Below are 15,074 nucleotides of genomic sequence, written 5' to 3' on the forward strand. Positions count from 1 at the left end.
AAGGGTTTTGTTTAAGCATTTATTAACGTCCCAAATCTCCGTCTTGAGGTATTGACACCATATTTCAAACGGCTGAGGATGAGTTCTGTTTTCCACTGTACAGACCACAGACACTGCAGGGAAAGTGGGAGACTTTACAGGAAAATCCTATTCTATTGCTTCTGCATAATATATTATGACCCGTTTTTGCAAAACAGTCTTTTTTTTGCTTATTTGATAAAATGGGGCTGATTTTTAATCTCCAAGCTGTTGCCAGTAACAAAGTCCTGGCAGCTGAGATTATGATACAGATGGTGTTTGACAATAAACAGCAGCCTAATCATAATACTTTTCATACTCTTAGCTGTTAGTAGGTCTTATGATGCAAGTGATTTTTTTTCAAGAGCCTTTACTTTTAATTAGGCTACTTCAGGTCCCACTGTAATACTTAAAAGGCTTTACGTCTGGCTTGTGTTAATGAAAAAAGGATGCCGGCAAATTAACTCATTAGGTACTGAATCAGACAAACTCCCAAATAAGGGATGTCCAAAGTGCGACCTGGGAGCCTTTTGATGCCTTTGGTCTGATTGTGTGACTGCAACTCAAACTGTGCAAATTGTGTGAAGACTTTTAATTTTAATTGGGAATTGGGAGAAAAATATAACTGACAAATTAAAATCTTGTATTAATGGAAAATGTGTTAATATGTTAGTAATCATGCTTTATAAATCATTCTCATTAATTTAATGATAGGGTCAGACCTAAACTGAGATTATGGTGCATCCAAATATGCTTTTAGTTCATGTAATAAAGTTGGATAAGTACAGCAACCATTTTCAAAGAGTTAACAAAAATTTGTTCGTACTGCTGAAAATATTCAGTCTCCTCGGCCCCTGCCACATGTTTTTTCTTCAATTTGCCCCCAAAACAATTAGCAAATTGGGTGTTATTTTAGCTTTTTATTGCCTGAATGTATATCAAATTTTACAAAGAAAATATATTACTTGTGTTACAGTTACCAATCAGACATTACAATCTCTCCCAGTCAATAAGCTGCAATTTCTTTTCCGTAGTTTGGAGGGTCAGAATTGCATCTTTCAATAAAAAGTTAATTTTCTGCTATAAAACTCTCCTGATCATTGAATCCTAAACTAAGTCCTAAATATTTCTTGATGATCATGATAGGGAAGATTTTCAGGAGGTTTTGGCTCCCTGATAAACTAAAGAAACCCATCATGTGAAAATGCTGATACAACCTTAACTAGAACAGATGTCCTCTGCATTTACAGCACACACTGCAGTGTCTTTGCTAAGTTCAGTGAGGCGTTAGTCATAAACTTTCAAGAAATAATCTAAAAAACTACAGATAAAACTACAGAGTAAATGCTGACATTGTTCTTATTTTCCTGAGGAAGTCCATTAGAATGTCACCAAGTGAATTTGTGTGATGAATGAATTATTAATAAAGAGGCTATTGCTGATTGTTTCTTTTTTTGCTGAAATTAATTGTAGTTGGCATTTGGGAACTCTGCCCAGCAGGTAACCGGCAAGCTGCCAAAATCTGGTACAATGTGGACTCACATCGGCTGTTAAACGAGTCAAACTGTATCCACTTCCCCTTTTCCCAAACAGCTGAAGACATCCGAGTTATTTTTCTGCTGGATTGCTCAGTACATGGAATGTGAGCGGACCGTGATACTGGAACAGGGAAAGTGTCCGTGGCGTTACAAGTAATAAAAGAGAACATCAAAGGACGAACACGAAAACTGCAGAAGATGGGAAACGGAAACTTTTATGGGGATTTATTTTATGCGAGTCTGGAATGGACCAATAGCATACATGTCAGGATGGATAAAAAAAAAGATTAAGTTATTCTAACTTGAACCCATAAACATTTCCTGACAAATATCTGACATCAGACCATATTTTTTTTGTGACTGAATAAAAGCTGGGACACAGATGGCAGCCAACAGGGAAGATTCATTCATTATAATCTGACAGCTGCTTTGCAGGCTGTCATGACTGATGATTGTCCTTTAAAAGATAACAGTCAGGAAATCAGTCATGCATAAGCGTGATGTGACAAAACTTAGGTTGTGGATTAGGTGAGACGATTATGCTGAAATGTTAAAACACTTCAGAATGTCTCCTTTACATTTAGGATCCTTAAAAAAAAAAAAAACTAAATAGCATTTTCTGGTTCAATAAAGACATACGACAAAAGCAGTATATAGCAAACAGTGAGGCAACGTTTTAGGTCAAGTCAACAGTAGAGATATTAAAAGGTCCAACAACAAAAATGGATTTTAAAGGTTTAGATGTGAAGGTCAAAGTAAAAGGTTAGTCTCCATGGCAGAGAGCGATGTACATCGAATGGGGAAAAGAGTCAGGCAATTTTGTTTTATAACGGTGCAGCAAACAGTGCTATAAACTTCAATTAATGCTTTCTCAGTAACTCAGTACTCTTGCTGTGTCCTGATTCTGTTGTCATGGCGTCTTTCCCAGCGTACGGCATTTGGGTTCAGGTCGTCCAACGTCTCTGTGATTTGCAGGTGCAGCATTTTTAGCTCCCCTATAACTTAGTGCATCATTATCAGATACTCAAGCAAATGATTTATATGTCTTGAAGATTACATTATTATGAGATGGACCTAGATTTTTAAAAATTATAATTTATTTTCACAAATACAATCTGAAAAGTGCGGCATAAAATTAAGTTCAACCCCATGCTCCCTTCTTCTGTAGGTATTTTAGATATTTATTTTTCTTCCAGGATTGGTTTGGACATGTGTCCAGTCAGCCATCTTCCCCATGACTGTGACCCAGAGAGAAAGACCATTTCTGTTCTGGAAAACTCTGCAGGTGTTCTGCGTTAATTAACTGATTAAGCTATAATCCTCAAAATTACTAGAAACAAAGGCTTGAGATATATATGTGAGTTTCATTTTCATGCAATATTAATTTTTTTTAAATGTACTAGTACTTCTTTTAAAGAAAGAAAACAGAAAGCAACTAAATCACAGAGGAACTGATGGCAGAAGAACAAGTTTGATTTTCATGCTCATCCTGTCACAAATGATGTAATCCTGAGTTCATTAAACCTGTCACTCAGAAAAAGCTGCAGAGAATCAGATCGTTTCAGAGATTGCATCAGAGAAGTTCTACAGACAGCAGCTTCAATAACTACCAACAACAACACAGAGCAAGCTGGGACCGGGGCCCATTAACACATATTGGACCATTTGAGTCAACTGTGTAGGAGCTAAAACTGGCATGACACGGGCCAGACGGGACCAGGACACTCCTGACATAAACCATCGGGTTGGCAGGAACATATGCCAACAAACTGTCAGTTAAAAACGTTCAATAATTCATAGCTGCTTCTCTTAGATTGTTTAGTGATGTGTTAAAATAGATCACTTGAGAAAAATACAGGCTCCAACGCCCAGGGAAATTTAGATGTTTTACTTTCAGTGTTTTGACATCCAGTCTTACCCTGCTCAAATAGAAAATGTCAGCATTATTATTATTTCAGGATGGATGCATTTGTATTCTTCAGTGGAAAGATTTTGTTGCTCTACTCTTTACCTCAACAGAATCCTAAAGCTGCTTTCTTGGGTCAGATTTGGGCAACGTGTTTGGCCAAGTTTCCTGTTTCAGTAAGTTTTGTTTTTTTAATATCAGAGTGAAACTGTCCTTTTCTGAAATAAAAACCAAGTCAGCCAGTTTGTTTCTTCAACATTGTTGTTGAGTGAGCTTTGTTTCTCCACTACATCTCCTGAGAATCTTCATCTGATCCATCCGAGTTGAGCAAAATTTACTTTCGTCTTTCATCCAAAGGAAAAGCTTCAAATCTTAATGAGACATTTTCCTTTATATCTTAAGAAAATGTGATTCTTTCTGCAGAAAAAGCAAGAGGGATTATTTTAAAAGTTGTCGGTGAAATGTTTTCATAAAGTACGACTGACCTTCATAGTGTTTGAAAACTAAAACGGAAACTTATTTCTATTTCCTCTTTCCCAGTAACATACCGTCAATGAATCAGTTCAAAAGGTCAGTCGAAGCAGCTTAGATTGAAGGTAGTACACATTTGCGGTGAATAATGCTGCAAGTGTAATTCCACTGAATTTTGGTTGATCATTATTATTTCCTTTTCATCTTCCATCTTTTTGAAGTCTCACAATAAGATTTCTTTTGCCACAGGAAATAGTTTTGCATCTAGAGGCATAATGAAAACTTGCAGATAGATATAGACCATATGCTTCAAAAGTGGAAAAGTTCAAGGCCAGAATGAATAGATCATCTGTGCAAAAAAAAATGGCATTTTTCTTTCTGTGTAAATCTCAGGAACAAATTGAGCGTATAAATGAGCCAGCGAGAACATGAATGCACAGAGTCACAGGAAAGTCAGGAGTTTTCTATAGAACAAAAAGAAGCAAGGCTACATGAAAAATAATGAATAAATTACATCTAATTACCAAGATGCTTAAATGAGGATAATGCTCTCATGTTGAAATTCATGTCATAGGTTAATGAAAAGCCAGTAAAACAGACAGATAAAACCATAAATGAAAAAAGACTTCCCGGTAATACTAGAGATATATTTTTGAAATAATATTTTACTCCAAACAGTAAAATTGTTCATTTTAGTGCAATGTTCTGATAAATTACATGTGGCAGCATAAGATGATTACAGAAAATGTTGGATTACAATAAGCTCTGTTAAAATTCAACATAAAGTCCAAATCCCTTTTTTAAGTAACGGGTTGAAAGGAAACAAGTGTCAGTTTAGCTCCTTCACTGCAAAACCAGATTAACATAAAAGTAAATATGAATAAATATGAAATAGAAATTCAACTCATTAAAAAGAGTTTGTTGTTTTGTATGAAGAAAGATATGAACAAAGAAATGACTGTTCAAAAGTTCTAAATAAAATACAGGCTGATATTTTTAATCAATCTAATATTTTTAATTTCATCATCTGATATTAAATCAGTCTTAATATTTAGGATTACCAAAACTCCATTAATCCTAAACGGAGCGCCGGCCATCCAGCCATATTTGCAGTACCGTAATTCCTCCACACGTCGTGCTACCTGAAAAATTCCAAGGGTTTCTGAAAGAGGAGACGTTGAGCTTTCCAGCCAAAATCGGGTTATTACGATAATTTCACCCTTGTCATAGCAGGGAGTGAAATTAATATGAGGAGCAATTGCAAAAATAACTTGCTAGATATTGAAAGTTCCAGTTGTTATTGATAAATGGGCAAACATATTTACTACCAGACATTTAAAGGAATCAGCTAAGACATCAAGAAAGGATTTGCGGACCTCCACAGGGTTCATCTGATTCATCCTGAAAAATTTCAGAACCTTAAGAGTCTCTCGTTCATCTGCCGTCACATTTACACACAAGTCTAAACACCCTGAGGAATTCCAGCTATCACACTGTTTACAAAGGAGACTGCTTCCGTGGCCCATAGATGAATGTGTTTAGGTGCAGAACACAGGCATGAAGACTGGAGCAAAAGCCAAAGACCTTGTGAGGATTCTGGCTGAGGCTGAGCATCGTGTACCGATCAGAAAGGACGAACCGTTTACCCTAAAACCAACGTAGTGAGCTAGACTGCAGTTTGGAAATGCTGCCTAATCCCAATCATTTCATTTGGAGAAAAAATAAGGTTCAAGAACATCATCCAACCTGTTGGCATCATTATGTGTGGATGTTTTTCTGCAAAATGGACTGATGTACCTCAAAGAATGAACTATGTGACATGGTGACGTGATGGTCCACAGATAAATCTCTGACTTAGTCATTTAATTCATTAATCAATATACTGCCATTATATAAAAGCCATTATTCATTAGGGATAAAGCCATTTGGCTGTCAGTGTGAAACTACAACCTTCAAGTTCGGAACAAAACTCACCGCAGTTCTCCTCGTCTGCCTGGTTTCCACAGTCATCAATGCCGTTGCAGTGCAGGAGCTGCGGGAGGCAAACTGTCAGATTGCCACAGGGAAAATATCCAAGTGGGCATGTACCCTTCTCCTCTGTGGTATTGAGTGCTGCAATCAGAACAGAAAGTCACAAAAATATGACTGAAATCAAGGTTTTCACAGAATGCTTTAATTAAATGCTCCAAGAATCTTTCCTAAAAAAAAAAAAAAATGTTCATGTAGAGGAACTGAAATGCTCAGTTTTATGTAGCTCTTGTCCAGCTACTGAGTTTTTACTTGCAATTTGTCTGACCAAGATGTTGTACATGCTGCAAAAAGAAGGAAAATGCATGTAGGGCTGAAGCAATTAGTTGGACTAATCAAAGACTGAAATAATAGTCAACTAGTGAAGTAATGAATAAATCGTTAACTGGCGTCTGAAGACTCAAAAGGCCACTTCTTGAAAGAACGCCTTCACAGCCGCAAATAAACTAAAACTAAACAAAAATATATACATTTTTCATTGAAGATGAAAAAGCTTCTGTTTGTAAATATGTTCTACATAAAACTCGTCAAGTGGCAAATTTAGCTTCAATCAGTTCTGTACAAAAAAGAAAAATCTATTAAGCAAATGATTAATCAAAACATTAGTCAACAGATGGGCTAAAGGCTGTGTTGATACCAAGTCAAGCAGAAAGACCTTAGCTTTTCACATGCTGATGTTAAATGTCTTTTTGAGCTGCAGATGCATTATGTGGTGCAAATAATGAAGCGAACACTAAAAGATTGTTATTGCATTTTAGATAATGGTTTATTTTCTTTTATTTTAAAAAGGAATTAAATTATTTGTTTATTTGCATTTTAATGTAATTCTAATATTGTATAAAATCATCTTAAATGGTTAAATGAAAAAGTCAGAAAATCTTTTATTCTTTTCATTTAAAATACAATTAACACGCAAATGAAAGGAAAGCTTTGTTTTATGTATTAAATCTATAAAACAACTGCAAAGGCAGTCGTCATGGTCATGAAATGTAATATTTTATAGGTTGTTCTGTGAATTTATGCAGCTACTGCCATGAAAAACCATAGATAATAGAACATTGAGTAAAGATTGACAAAAATGAAACTGCACTTGGAAAAACGTTCAGCAACGGTTGCAATAAATTACAAGGCTTCGTCAATGACAGATAAATCATCTCCTCCGGTAGTGACTCATGGTCTCTGCTTTTTCTGCCTTCTCAATTAATCTGTTCTGTTTATGGTTAAAAGCAGAGAAAATGTATAAAACCCAACAGCCCATCAAAACATTCACAATAAAACATGAATTGTTGATTACTTTTAATTAAAGTGTGAATTAGCTCTGCTAAAGAATTATTTCCAAATACAGTACTTGATTAACTCTTTACTTGGATTAGTTAACAATTAAATAAAAATGATAAAAACTTTGTAAAATGTCCCTGCAGCAGTTGGCTTGAAGTACCTTCTGGTTAATTAGCACATCCTCACATAAACAGCAGCATAATCACCTCATTTGATTTTAGCCCATGTCTCTCGTGACTGAGTGAAAATTAAGTATTGCTGAGGTTCTGCAAATGAATAAGCTCTAAGCTTGAAGTTTAGAAATGTCTTGATGCAGAACAGATTATGAGCTACAGAGAGAAGAAATCAGTATTTTTATGATAATCCAAATGGGTCTAAGATCCATAACCAGCCAATTTTTTAAAGCAGTTATTAATTTGAAGTATTAAGGCTGATCTGCTGCGTGTATAAGAGGTTGTTTGCACCCAGCGCTAAGAAGTATTCTTATAGATCTGATTATAAAAGAGGGGATTTTAAAGAAGCTGTTTTTACATTTCAAGAACATCTCTGCAGCACACAGATATTATACATCTCTGTGCTGCAGAGATCTATAAGATGTGTCCAATAAAAGGATATGTCCTTACGTATCCTTATATAGGATATATAAAGATATTACTGTGTCCTTATTTGTCCTAGAAATATTGAATCACCAGTGTAGTTCAAATCAGAAGGTTGTACGCCCGCTTTTACAACGCAAAAACCGTACCAATCTATACCCATCTGTGATGTAACACTCAATGAAAACAAGACAGGCTTAAAAGGAAACTATGAACCGATACACACTATTAATACTACTAAAGCAGCGTATTAATCAAGAATTCTGCCTGAATCTTGTTAAAGGTAAGCCAAATCTAAACAGAATAGAACAAGGTATAGTCAGTATGTTTGAGTCTATAAATATAACCTTAAAGTGCAGATACATTTATAAAAAGACTTATTATGTTGGATCATATTTTGGTTTTAAGGACATAATTTCAGGATCAGTATTTTACACAGCCAGAAGCTTGCAAGTAGGACGATAAATGAATAATGCTGCACAATAAAGTAATGACTACTTCTATGCTTCAATTATCTGAACAAGATGTGTTCTGGATTGTGCCATGTTTTCATAAATAAGTTATGACAAAACATAAACAGCTTTGGACTCAAAAAGCCAGCTTCCTGCATTTAGGCACTGCAACCATATCTGCTTGTGGTTAAGTAGCAGCAGGGGTTTCTGTGAAAAGACCGCCTGTTTGTTTGGACTTAACTTAATGCACAATATGTGTTTGCAAAAAACAGATAAGCTAGAAAAAAGATTCTGATGGAAACCTGGTTTCTTGTAAAGAGCAACAGCAGGCAAAGAGGTAGTTTATGTTTGCAGAATATGTCCACAGCCTCAGCAACAAACGCTGAATGTGACCTGAGCTCTGGAATCTGACTGTGTCCTCAATGTGTCCCGAATGCATTCACACCTGTACTCTGTTGTTCACTTGTAATCAGATCAAGCAGGACGCATGTCGGCCCCAGACAGAAACTGCCTCTAAAGAACGCAGTGCACTATCAGAGCTGCTGTGATTTTAAACTACCTTGAAAAATTATAAGAGAATGGCATCCTCAACTTTGCTTAAATGTGAGCTGCTGCATTTTTCAGCTTAAGAGGAACTGATGTTAAAAATTACTACAGACCTGCAGCCACATGTGAGGCAGAGCTGAGGGAGACAGCAGGGAAACAGCTATTATGTTGTGCCGATGCTGAACAAGCTGAATCTTAATTTTCTATGCAAGCATCAGGAAATAACATTCTAAAAGGGTAATTCTGTTTTTACTTAACTCATGATCTAAGGATACTTTAAACATTTATGCATACTAAATGGACAAAAAGGAAAAGAGTTCTTATTTAATGACCTATTGGGAAATTTAAAATACCCCTTGAAGCAAATAAAATTAGGAAAACCCAGTGTAAACTTTAATGTTGCTATAAAGGTCAAAACACTTTTGCTTCTCAAAAACTCGTACATCATAAAAAACACAAGGAATTGGTGTGAATTTCTGGCTTCCATCAAAATCAAATTCACAATTCTCCTTTTAAAATGTCAAATTTCTGCACTGGCTATAAAACTTACAGTCATAAACCTGAAGGAAAGGATCATTTAAAAGCCTTAGTCTCCACAACTAACTATCAAGTAGGCTTATTAAAGTTCCTTTAAACATCCATTATCATTTAATAATTCAATTAATGTTTTTAATGAACAAAAAATAAAGCTGCAAAGTTCTTCTTACTACAACTACTATGTAGCTTTATGACAGAAAATAATGTTTGAGTCAGCAGGCACAGCACGCAGAAAACAACCATTATGGGTAAGATTTGTCCTGACCTAAGGAGTTATTAGTATGATCAACCATTTCAATAGCTGTAATTTACAGTCCGTACTGCATCTCTAATAAAGCATGCGGGTCATGTTTCAACCTTTGCAGAAGAAATGTAGCTATGAGAAAACAAATAAAATAATAATGTCCTCAATGTCTGTTTAGCAGACACAATTTTCTCATCCCTGCCTTCCACTCTGACATTGTATATAAAAAATAGTGCACTATTTACCATAAGTTGAGATTCATGTGTGGAACTTATGCTGTTCTCAATTGTTCTGTTTTATTTCCAAGCATTTATAAAAGAAATAAAAGTTTTAAGTTAAAAAATGTATGCATCAGGGCAATGTAAAAGCCTTCTAGATGGTCTTCTAAAAGGTTTTCACTTTCAGTACACAACATCATGCAGCACATTCAGTACTGCAAGCTGGAGTAGTTCTTTTGGGTCTCATTTACAACCGTGCTTCAGTTCCTTGAAAAATGTCTTTGTGCACAGATATCTTAAGTTTCCATCACAACAATATGAAATTAAAATCTGATGTAACACACCCCATTTTTGTTTACATTTTGTGAAGAAGGAAGTTGTCAGAGTGACAGGTTTTCATGTCGTTTCCTTCAGTAGTTCCTGGTGCAACGCCACCACAGGCAAAGGGGGGAACAGGTTGCTCAAAGGGTTTGGTTCATTTGACACTGCAGTGCGAAAGCGACAGCAGGTGTAACAAATGCTGCAATTTTGGTTCCCGGACCCCCAGGTGGGTGCACACCCCGAGACCCAACCATGCCTGAAATATTAGCGGCTTAGCTGATAGAGATGATAAATCTACCAGAGAACCTGTGGTGCTAAAGTGACAGACAGATTCACTGTAATATTTATTTTCCTTTCTGTCAGTTATGCAAGAGGATTATTGCTTCTTAATGCCCAATGCTATAATGTAAATCCTTGATTTCATTATCTAAATAAAACCTAAAGTGATATGGCAACAAAAAAGCCAGAGACTTAACTTTTATGTCGAATATGTCGATAAATGTTTTAGTTATTGCCTCTGAAAGAAAGCAAACTGTGGGAGAATAGAACAAGGTATAGTCAGTATAAATGTTTGATGTAACCTGGAAGTGGAACGGGTTATGTGTCTGACTCAGCTGCTTCACAGCTGGAGGTCTGGCAGAAGATGTTCTTTCACTCTCAAGGAAGCAAAAAGAAGAAGGTGAAACGAAAGCCCCTAAAATAACATGCTAATCTTCATCTTTTGCCATAGAAGAAGGGACGTTTTAAATCTTATTCGTAAGACCAGAGATGGAAATCGTAAGTCTAGCTAAAATATTGAATACTCATAATTCCAGTACTCATCTATGACAGTCATTTTAAACGCAGGGAAGTTTGCAGGCGTATGTCACTTGGCCTGGCTGATTTCCACTTTTTTTTGAAGTCTGACTGAAGCTAATGTTTTTGCCCAAAGAATAAAGAAAGACTAAACACAAAAAATGTAAAAATAATGGGTTTTTTTCATAGAGGTAGTAACTGAAACCACAAAAAAACAACAACAAAAACAAACAAAGGAATTACATTGCCTTCTATAAATTAAATCCTGTATTGCAATGGATGGTTAATTGCACCATTTCAGGGTTCATCTGTTTTGTTGCTTTTTTCCATTACAAGTTCAATCTATTTTTTGTTGTTATTCTTTTCCATTACAGGTTTCATCCATTTTTGTTATTTATTTTTTGTCACAATTAAAATTGGGATCATTAGACAAAATTATTTTCTTGCAAACATTTATGTATACACTGTTTCCACAGTGGCACAGTTGGTAGAGCTGTTGCCTTGCAGCAAGAAGGTTCTGTGTTCGATTCCCAGCCCTGGTCTTTCTGCATGGAGTTTGCATGTTCTCCCTGTGCATGGTGGGTTTTCTCCGGGTACTCCGGTTTCCTCCCACAGTCCAAAAACATGACTGTCAGGTTAATTGGCCTCTCCAAATTGCCCCTAGTGTGTGTGTGTGTGTGTGTGTGTGGTTGTTTGTCCTGTGTGTCTCTGTGTTGCCCCGTGACAGACTGGCGACCTGTCCAGATTGACCCCACCTCTCGCCCGGAACGTTAGCTGGAGAGGCACCAGCAACCCTCCCAACCCCACTGAGGGACAAGGGTGTAAAGAAAATGGATGGATGGATGTTTCCACAGATGAACATGATTTGTTGTGTCTTGCTTTTACAAATAATTCATTAGACTCTATTTTTGTTTCCTACCGTCTCTCTTCTCGGAAATGTGTCTGAGGTTGTTAGTTTCATCCCATATATTTCACAACTGACTCATTTGTGTTTTCATTTCCTGAAACCACTAAAGAAAATAATGTTGCCTTTAGCTCTTTATTTTTTCTGCACCCTTCACGCTAAAGAGTTTCAGAAGTAATTTCCACCTACAGACAAAATAATAAAATAAAAATGAAGAATAGCTCCACAGTTATCAGATAAAGAATGCAAATTTTTGGTACATGTGTAAAGATAAAGTTTTGATGGTGACATCACTAATGTTATCCTACCTTATTTATTAGTAATTAAAAGTAAATAAAAAAACATGTAAGCATCTAAGTAAACATTACAAAAATACAATAAAAATCCTTGTTCAGACACAAAAGAATGGCTCAGACTTTTAAATCTATATCTTGGTTAAAACTTCATGGTCAGGACTGAATCCGCTGCAGCATATTTTAGTGAAAGTTTTAGTGAAAAATGTACCAAGCAGAGCTGTCATTTTTAGCACAATTTGGCCAAAAAGTGTCTAAAATGTGCAAAATGTGTTTTTGCCTCATAAAAGCGGTAAATCCTTTTTGATTTCCATTATAGGACCGTTTCTGCTTTTGTCACGGTGTCTAACTTGTTTATCGTCAAAATAGCATAGAATACATAAAATGGAAAGAAAATAAACTAAATTTAATCCTTTTTGTCTCTAACTGGAGAATTGTATTGAAAGAAATTAAACTGGCCGAACCTTTTCAGATACATTATTTTCATGGCCTGTTTAAGGTCATAAACAGAACATCTCAGCTGAAGTCTGGACTTTGACTAGTCCACTAAGAGGCTGACTTGCTGATTCTGACAAATTATCTAAGCAACACTCACTAAATGACTCAAGTGAATGGATTGGTTTAGTGAGAGATAAATTCAAAACAATTTACCACCTCTATTAATCAGTTATTTGATGTGCTAAAATAACTGGGGCAGGTTGAGTGGGAACACTTTGTTGCTTCATTAAAAAAAAAATAATGTGAAGGCTTTTGTTTTATTTATTCAGCTTATTTTTCACTGAAATGAAAATCTGTTTGAGCTGAAACATTTCAGCAAAAAACTAAATTCAAACAATGGAAACAATAAAAGTAGCTGTTACTTCTGATACATTTAATGAATGAGAAAACACCCCTTCATCTTTCAGTTCCTGATCTGTTCATCAGCAGTTTGCTTCTAAAAACAATGAAGTTTGTTCCTGGTGTCTGGCTGATTTACAAAAATATGTAGAAAAAGACGTGTTTGTCTGATCAACTGTAACCAAACAGAAATGTTTAGGATGAAGATTTCCAACAGAAATCTGTAAAACGGAAATGGAAACATAATCCTATTAAACGGGTTGCATTATGACTTCCTTGGATGAACGGCCAGTCTGATACTGACAGCCTTTCCCATTGTTAGCACGTGATGAAACCTAGTAAACACCGAGAAGGAATGTGGTGCACACATTATTCAAGTCACAGAGAAAAGGTGGCCACAGATGCTGCCAGTCAAGGTAAACCACTACCACTGTCTTGATAAGTTCTGTACTATTTAAAGAAACTTAATCTGTTGATTCCGTCAATGGGTTCCCTTACTTTATGACAAAAAAGAGCAGAATATAACAAACTGAAGAATAAACTGAAGAGTTTCAGTTCTCTAGTGGTTTTGGTTTTAAATTGTTCCAAAGCTGTTACTTAAAGTGAAATTGTATGTAAACTGTATGTTGGATTCTCCTCATCTAAAAACAGTAGCTTCCCTCACAGAATCCCACTGAAGCAGCAGGACAGTAACTGAATGAAAAAGGTTTCCTTCACGGCTAGAAATGCTTCATTTCACAGCTGATGCTACAATATGTAATAAATATGCTTATATCACATCTAGCAAAAATGCCTCAAATACACAGATATTAGTCTACCTGAGAAAACGCACAACACAACAGAGAAAAATGAGATCAAACACGAGGCAAACCTCTGACTGAATGTACATTACTCTCATGACGTGAAGATAAGAGATTTTTTTTAAACAGATTATGAGATGGAGCAGTGGTTCAATAAAACTCTAGCTGTTACATCAAAGACAATTTACACCATAACTCTGAGATGGATGAAAAATCGACATATTTACAGTAAAATCCCTTCAGTGCAATTATGTTCTGATGTTTCAGTTCTGTTTTATAATCAATGCAAATGTGAGACGCTTTATTTAGGACGTAAAAGAAACGTCCTAAATAAAGCGGGCAGAGAGTTCAAATCATAATCCGGTCAATCAAGTTGCTGAACTTACCAGACACTCCATAAGCGAATATCACAGCCACGTAAACTTGCATGATGCCTCTGGAAGTTCTCTGTTAAAATCGCGCTGGTGGGAGAAAGGAGCAGTAATTATCTCGTCCCACTCTTCCCAGGTGTCAAATTCTCACCGGAAGTTTGTAAATGAGAGGCTGCGCGGTAACAGCCGCGCTGACGGTGTAAATACGGTGGTTCGATCCGGAGAGCAGCAGCAGGAGAGACCTATGAACGCTTCACAGGATCGAGGCGGTCTGCAGCCTCCTCCCGTGTGGGGGAAAGGTTTAAAGAGTTGCCATGTTCTGACGCACGGGGAGAAGCGGGCGGCACAGGTGCGGCAGCGCGCGCAGACACGCAGCTTTCACCTCTGAGCGCGAGCTGCTCAATAAATGCGCCTCTGTCTAATTAGGGACACCAAACTCTCCCGGTGCGGCGCTGTGAACTAGAAGACTGATTGCTTTAACAACCCACAAATGAAATCGCTGTGTTTTTTCTTTGCACACTCTTGAAATTCAGAAGACTTCAGTTCGGGTTTAGGTTTTCTTTGTTTCACACTTTTCATATGAGCTTCTCTCATTTTCTCTCCTTCTGTCGCACCTGTCATGTTCTCTGTCTCGAAAATTTCCAGTTTCATACCGAATATTAAAGGTAATATCTCTTCAGTCTTCTAAAGGCAAGTATTATGTTCAGAAAGTAGATTTATTTCTATTATCGAGGAAAGCTGCTATTTATAAGAAAAGCTGGGCGCTTCTTCCACCTCAGTGCTATTACAGTCAAATCTCAGTTGATTTGATTGGCTTTTGCTTTCATTTTATCCTGCAGCTGCATCAGGAAAAAAAGAACCTGACCCAAAGCCATCATCCTCATAAACTCAGACAACATAGCAGAATTGTTTCACTATTTC

At 36.5% G+C, this 15,074-nt stretch overlaps 1 protein-coding gene across 1 annotated transcript in view; it reads right to left on the reverse strand.

Annotated features, from left to right (window-relative positions):
- rxfp1 (relaxin family peptide receptor 1) overlaps window positions 1-14,796 on the reverse strand; it is a 96,548-nt gene extending 81,752 nt beyond the window's left edge. Inside the window, exons 1-2 of the mRNA XM_008421077.3 lie at window positions 14,169-14,796; window positions 5,908-6,045 (exon numbers count right to left, since the gene is read on the reverse strand). Of these exons, the coding sequence (XP_008419299.2) occupies window positions 5,908-6,045; window positions 14,169-14,211 (181 nt within the window). The 5' untranslated portion in view covers window positions 14,212-14,796. The remainder of the gene's footprint in view (window positions 1-5,907; window positions 6,046-14,168) is intronic.
- Window positions 14,797-15,074: the final 278 nt, after the last annotated feature.

The sequence above is a fragment of the Poecilia reticulata genome, chromosome 10 (assembly GCF_904066995.2).
Source record: "Poecilia reticulata chromosome 10, P_reticulata-male-v2, whole genome shotgun sequence".
Taxonomy (NCBI): Eukaryota; Metazoa; Chordata; class Actinopteri; order Cyprinodontiformes; family Poeciliidae; genus Poecilia; species Poecilia reticulata.